Source organism: Ixodes scapularis, unplaced genomic scaffold, assembly GCF_016920785.2.
Source record: "Ixodes scapularis isolate PalLabHiFi unplaced genomic scaffold, ASM1692078v2 PGA_scaffold2__306_contigs__length_199485367, whole genome shotgun sequence".
Classification (NCBI taxonomy): Eukaryota; Metazoa; Arthropoda; class Arachnida; order Ixodida; family Ixodidae; genus Ixodes; species Ixodes scapularis.
Genome location: NW_024609857.1, coordinates 118,596,770 through 118,603,917, shown reverse-complemented (window position 1 = coordinate 118,603,917; position 7,148 = coordinate 118,596,770). Strand labels below are relative to the sequence as shown.

At 47.2% G+C, this 7,148-nt stretch overlaps 1 protein-coding gene and 1 pseudogene across 1 annotated transcript; both read right to left on the bottom strand.

Moving 5' to 3' along the window:
* Positions 1–3,482: 3,482 nt before the first annotated feature.
* LOC120844062 lies at positions 3,483–4,398 on the bottom strand (annotated as a pseudogene).
* Positions 4,399–4,492: 94 nt separating this feature from the next.
* LOC120844061 lies at positions 4,493–5,158 on the bottom strand. Its single transcript, XM_040215662.1, has one exon. It carries the CDS (start codon positions 5,156–5,158, stop codon positions 4,493–4,495), a length of 666 nt encoding a protein of 221 aa, XP_040071596.1.
* Between the last annotated feature and the right edge of the window lie 1,990 nt (positions 5,159–7,148).

Below are 7,148 nucleotides of genomic sequence, written 5' to 3'. Positions count from 1 at the left end.
GCAGCCTTCCTGACGAACCGCACAATACAGATACAAGTCGATGACTATACTTCACCAAAATACACACTCACCGCAGGTGTGCCTCAAGGAGCCATCCTCTCTCCCATTCTTTTTAGTTTGGCCTTAAAAAACCTCCCACAGGCTCTCGCAGCTATCCCCGACCTACACCATAATCTATACGCGGACGACATAACCATTTGGAGAAACACAGGCTCACCGGCGGAACAGGAACAAACCATACAGGCAGGCCTCAATATCATACACCAATACGTTCAGACTATAGGCCTCACCTGCTCACCCGACAAATCCGAATATGTCGTCGTTACCAATGACACAGGCGAGAAAGCTGAAACATATAGAGATCTCATACACCTCCACATAGATGGCAAACCCATTCCACGAAAGCACACTATTAAAGTTCTCGGCTTCCATCTCCAACAGAATGGGAAAGGCGATGTGTGGATAGGATACATCATACGCCAAATTAACCAGATACACAACATGCTTAGACGCGTTACGAGACGCAGTCGAGGCCTCAAGGAGCATGAGCTCCGCAAGACCATCGAGGCGCTCGTCTACACACGAGTCATGTATCACCTCCCATATGTTACACTAACTCGAACCCAAACAAAAAAAGCTAGAAACCGCACTCCGGAAATGCACGCGACTGGCTCTAGGAGTCCCCCGATTTGCGCCTGTGCATCTAATCACAGACACTGGCCTTTTTAACTCGCTAGATGATCGCATCACTATACACGAACATGCACAGCACCAGCGATTGATAACATCACAACAGGGGCGCCAGATCCTCGCCCATCAACAATACGACACATCCAAACTTCCACCCCTCCCGCCCCCGACCCCACCCTGGGACTCGCTCCCACGCATAACTGTTCTCCCCATTCCACAGAACATGTCTCCTGACAACCACCAACCCCGCCGCGAAGCTCATGCCCGCCGGGTACTCTCACGCACCCCTTCAGACACAGACGTGTACGTATACACAGACGCGAGCCACACACCTACCAGGAGCAGAACGGCAGTGATTGGACCCCGATCATCTTCATCCCGTGAACACGAAGGAGTCCCTTCCCCGACGATCGCAGAAATACTCGCCATCGCCGAAGCCATCACAGAACATACCCACTCAACCGATACAATTCTTATCCGCACAGACAACCAGGGAGCGTGCCGCTGCTTTCGAGACAATGACTTACCTTTCCACATACACTTCATACTACAACGACACCTTCACGCACACCCGCACCTACACATCAATATAGAATGGGTACCGGGTCATCAGGGACTGGGAGGAAATCTACGAGCGCACACACTCTCCCGAGAGAATTCTAATCCGGGACCTCCCACCCTCTGGCCCGAACCCTTTGACCCCAAAGAACACCGGAAACAAATGCACAAGGAACGTACAACCTTGCTGCTCGAACTCAGACAACACACCACCACTTTACACACTCCCTCATTCATATTTAGCCGGTCTGACTCTACCCTTATTAGACGTGCACAAACACAGACTCTCATGACACCACACTACACTCACTTCATCCAAGGACGTCCTGGCCGACCAGTCTGCCCACATTGTACCGGCTATCCATCTAACATACACTACTTGTGGGACTGCCCTAATGCCCACACATCGCGTAACCTACTTCTTTCACCCCTCCCTTCCCACCACCTCCCTCAGACCTGGACAGAGTGGGCCAACCCACCCAAGATACTCGAGGCTGCACTATGGCCCCTCCTCGTCCGACATGTCAAAACCATGCTTGGTGATGAATGGTGAAAAAAAAAGGAAAGCTCCGGACTTGGAGCGAAAATAAAGGTTTTCTCTCTCTGGCAGCGGCGCGAGCAAGGCCACGAGGGGAACGTGATGATGCTCGAGCCATCCCACTGTGAACCAATGTTTCGGCCACCCCATGGGTGCGTGTCGCCATCTATTGGTTGAACTAACGCCTTGTTCAAGATGGCTGCCGTGGGACCGCAGCCATAAGTGTGAAATCTATATTCACTCCGCACTGCAAGGAAAGTGAGGCTATGAAACCGCTTGCCATCAGTAAAAGACCCGTCGACATACCCGCCACCAAGTATGCGCCGCCACAAAAAAGGCGGCGCATACTTGAAAGGGGTAGTGCGATCAGGCAGGTGACGAGCGCGAGCGAAGAAAGGTGCCGGATGTACGCGGCGGCGCTGCGGTTGTTTTCGGACTCGAGCATCCGACCGGTTCCGAGCGTTCCGAAGGCCTTCGGTGCAGGTTTGCTTGCTGTTTGGCCGTTTGGCGGTATGGCAGCGCGAAGTGACTGCCGTTCTGAACTGATCTTTACCCCGTGTTTGCTGTCGTTTGTGGCCAATGAAGTGTCATGCTAAATTAGTGTTTAATCGCGCAGCAAATGCAACGCGAGCCGCCCTGGCTGCCCGCTTCATACAGCCTATCCAGAACATGCTTTAGTGGCGCCCACTCGAACGTCGACACGGAGTACGGCAGCCGTGAGCGCTCGCTCTGCTCGCTACCCCTCCTCTGGTTTACGGCCGCTGATGCAACCAAGGACGTCATGAAGGAGGTTATTTTTCGCTTGTTTTTGTCATTTTAATTTTCCTAAAACTTTTAAAATAGAGCGAAATTTGAGAAAAGAAAAGTTTTATTAAGTTACTACGTTCAGTGCGCTCAGGTTCGGTGCAAATTAAAAACCAGTAAAAAGAGTTCTTGCAGGGCCCCTTTAAAACTGATAGAGGCCTATTATTTACAGGTTCATTTACGTTTCCACATTTGTGAATTGGGCAGACTTTAGCGATTTTTAGTGAATCTGGATATATGTACACGTTCTGTTATAGAATGGTTAAAGATATGTTCCAATCGAGAGCTAAGTACATCAATATTGCATTTTAAGACCTTAACTGAGATGCCATCAGAACCTGCAGAGTTTTTATTAGGCATTGAATTAACTAGATTTATAATTTCTATAGTCGTAATTTCTTCAAAAATAAAAGTGTTTGGAAGAAAGTCAGGTAGAGAAACGGAATGTGCACTGCCGCTGGCTGTGTTGTTAGCTAGGTTGTCTCCAGTATTAGTGAAGAAAGAGTTGAATGTCTCATCCGTGACTATAACAGGAGTTGTTTGCTATTCCACGTTTTTTGAAGTTCCTATGGCTTTTGGATATAAGATTAGAATAATATTCCTTTTTACGAGTTCTTATCAGTGACAGAGTTAGGTTGCGATGCATTTTGTATTGTGCCAAGTAGTAAGAATCATGTTTATGACGTTTCAGTTTCTGCTGCCACATGTTCTTCTCTTGAAGTGTGCATAAAATTTGACGAGTCATCCAGTGGCAGATCGGTTCTGAATAATGTGGTTTTCTTAATTCGCTTGACGAATCAGCGATTGCAGTTTTCAATACTGTGACACAATTTCCAAATTCGGTGTTGATATCAGAATTAAATAGTAAATGAAAGTCAAATGCCGATAATTTTCAATGCAAAAGTTTGTAATTAATGTGATAACTTAAATAGGGTGTACTAAGGTGAGGTGTTTCTTCAGCGTTTATAGATGGCAATATGAATATTGGAAAGTGATCGGCAATGTTTGTCTCATATACCAGCACCGTCATGTGCGTCTTGATTACATAAGATGTGGTCATTGAGCGTGGATGAATCGGGTATCACTCTTGTTGGTCTGTTATTACATTCGTGAAGTTAAATGACTGTGTAAGAAGTAGATAATCTGTGGGCGCAGTTTTACACAAATCGATGTTGAAGTCACCACAAATGACAGATTTCTTACTGCTTTGTGTATAAATGTAAGAATGTCTTCCATTTTATTGAGGAACGAGGACATAGACGAACCCGGTGGTTTATATACTACAGCCACCACGACACCATAACAAAGTTCCAAAAAGAGAGCTTCTATATCGTTAGTTGAACTTGTTAGATGAGGGTCATCGTTAAGTAATATAGGCGATTTAATATCCAGTACGTGCAACACCACCGACTCTATGAATTGCAATTCTAGGTAACGAAACCACAACATACCCAGGAATATGAAAATACTCGTCATTTCTTAGCCACGTCTCGGTTATGCCTATTATATAGACGCTTTGCAGCAGCTGTGCATGGACGCCGCCATAACTGACCTTCAGTTTTTGTTTCTCTTATTTCGTTTATTTCACTTCATCATTACCATAGCAGGCCAGGTTATTGCCACATTAGATTCAACTGTGTCCTTTTCTAAAGCATCGGCCTTTGTAGAGGATCGTCAACTACCGTTTCAGTTGCTCGGATTCTCGGTAAGACAAAAGAAGGTCAGCAATGGCGGCTGTAATTTGGCGCGTGTGCAAAGCGTCTAAAGGTAAACGAATGTTGGGATAGAAAAGCAAAGGACGTCTCCATTGTTGTGAATACTTCTGACGTTGCAGTGTAGCCCGAAAAGACAAGCTTTCTTTGACTATAACATATTCACCGAGGTGACAGATAGCACTTTAGTTTAAAGTATCAATTTATTGTATAGAAGCAGAGGGGGAGGGGGGGGGCATTGCACAATTTGTACGAGGTCGTCATCACAGGTATTTTTAATCACCTTAGAGTTTTCTACTTTCCTCATCAGAATCCCACCCCGTGAAGTCCATGTGAATTTCCAGTTTTGCTCACGCTTTAGTTGCAGGGCTTTCCCAAGCAAGGTCTTATTTTCCACGCATAAGTGCTCATTGATGTAGATTGGTTCATTTGTTTGGAAGCCGAGAGCCGCCGCATTTAGGCGCTGTTTCTTCCCTGCTTGTAGTACATCGTCACGAACAGTGGGTGCGAAGAATCGAACAATAATGTTTGATTTAGTTTTATGTTTTGTCGGTACCCGGTGGATGGCATCTATGTCCTGACTTGCAATTTTCGTGCTGAGCTTCTCGCCGATGTTTACGATTATTTCATGGAGAGACTCGGTCGGTGGCAAAGGGACTCCCTTTATCTCGATGTTACTCAGTCTTCTGTTCTGTTTTAGCTCTATCAGCTCTTTCCTTGTTTCTGACAGCTGCTTGTATAGGTCAGTACAGGCGTTGCGGGTTCGCAGTTGTTCGCGCTTTAGCGTGACTATCTTAGTTTGCATTTCTTTGACCACCGTTTTAAATCCTTCAAAGTTGGCATTTATAAAAGACATCGAAGCTTGCACGCCTGCAATTCATGCTGCATTGGACGACTTTACGCCAGCCAGTTCGCTTTTAATTTCTGAGCTGTTAGCGTCTACTTTGGTACAGACGTCAGCGAGGAGTTTAGCAACGATGGTTGTTTGTCTCCCGTTTCAACGTAAAATAACGCTTGCACGCACAGAAAAGGAGGGCAGAACTGTCACTTGAGTGATCCAGGTGCGTTCTACAGAAGATGGTACCGTGTGCGAATGCAACGTACCTGGAACGTTAGAAGGTATCACAAGATAGTCGACCTGTGGCTACCTGGATCGCTCAAGAAGTGGGCTACAGCTGGCAGCACGGTTATTTGTAGGCGCTTGCAGGAAGTCAGTGTAGGGTCAGTCCAAGTGTTCGGAAGTGGGGTGACCAGAAAGGGAGGCGTCCGTGTCCGATGACGGTCAGGTGTCAGCAGCTATCTCGTTGATATGAAATCGCCCGGCTCAGCTCGACGTGAAATCTGCGGATCCAATTTTCTAGTTGATGCGCCGACTCACGGTGTGCCTGCAACGTTAGAAGGTATCAGAAGATAGTGGACCTGTGGCTGCCTGGATCGCTCGAGGAGTTCGAACTTCGCCGTTCAGACGGCGTACTTCAGTCAATCTGTACGCGCGTTTGTCGTGCATTCGTCGCCTGCAACGGGCATCTCGAGGCGTCTCGAGGACCGGAAGTTGCCGTCGCAAATATTTCAGAAACAGCCGATTCTCAGCAAACATCTGTTGTTTTAAGTGTGAAACCTAGACTTCCCTTATCTCATTTTTTTAGACGCTTAAATTCCCCGTCCGATTTTGGACCGAGCGCTCTTTCGAGGCGGAATCCAGTCGTATGTATTCGTCCATTACAACGCCCCTAGCAACGGTTTGTTTGGAGCGGTGACGTCACACTTACGGGGTCAATTAGTGAGTGGGTGCCATGCGAGTGTGATGACGAACCGTTGAAGAAGACCTAGTTGTTCGTAGGCCTTGTCTGAGACGATGAGACGATGCGTGCAGGACGTAGTGATGCCGTGACAACGCGCAATGCCTCAACGCCGCGCGCCTCCCTTTCACTTTCAAAACTGACGCAGCGAGCTATCCGAGCAGAGTTACCCAGGGCTCCAATCTAAAGTCACTTTATAAAATTCACGCTTTCAAGTACCGCCAACCATTGTTGTGGAAACGCGAAAGACACGTGCTAGGAGCAGGTGCTCCGCCGCCATCTGCTTCCAGGGGCCGCTCGAGACACGGGCCTCGTGCTCTGGTGGATTTGATGCTACTTGCGAGACAAACGCAAACACATCAAGGGGCTTTACCCCAATCCAGCTTAGCACGCGGAGCGAAAGCTCGCGCTGCAGAACTCAGGCACACTGTAACCCAGGGAGGATTCCTGGATTCAATCCCTACCCCTGCCGTTCCGATCTGAATGAGCATCGTGCCGGCGCGCGGTCGTGTATCACTACTGCCACGGCCGGACTGGAAGCGCCCGCTCTCTTAGACAGCGCGTTCTTCCAGTCCGGTCGTGCTACTGCGTGGTGCACGGTAAAGACCCCAGGCTAGCGGTTGTACTGCACAGGCTAAATTTCTCATCTACAGCTGGGAGACTCGCCGCCCGTTGAGGTAGAATACTAGACTGTAGTTCTACACTCGGGCTATTGACTGGCACTATAGATTTACATTTATTATCCCAAAATAACATCTATAAATGTTAAATTGTTATGGAAATAAAAATGAGCCATATTTCACTTTTTTTAATAAAAAAATGCATTATGTTTTTAATTAAAATTTTTATTCTTATTTTGATTGCATTACCTTTCTATCGAAATTATTTGACTGCCCCCTTTTTGTTGCATGTTCTCTGGAAGCGGTCTAACCTTATCGAGGCGTTGGAATCGGGAAGAAAGTGCTTTTCGCCGGTTGGGTTCATATAGAAGTCATGCATGTTAAATATCGTTTACTAGGTGCTATACACAGATGGCCTTATGGTTGC

Excerpts from the sequence above, each read along its gene's own strand:
- LOC120844061 (XM_040215662.1), bottom strand. The coding sequence starts at position 5,158 with ATGTCTTTTATAAATGCCAACTTTGAAGGATTTAAAACGGTGGTCAAA.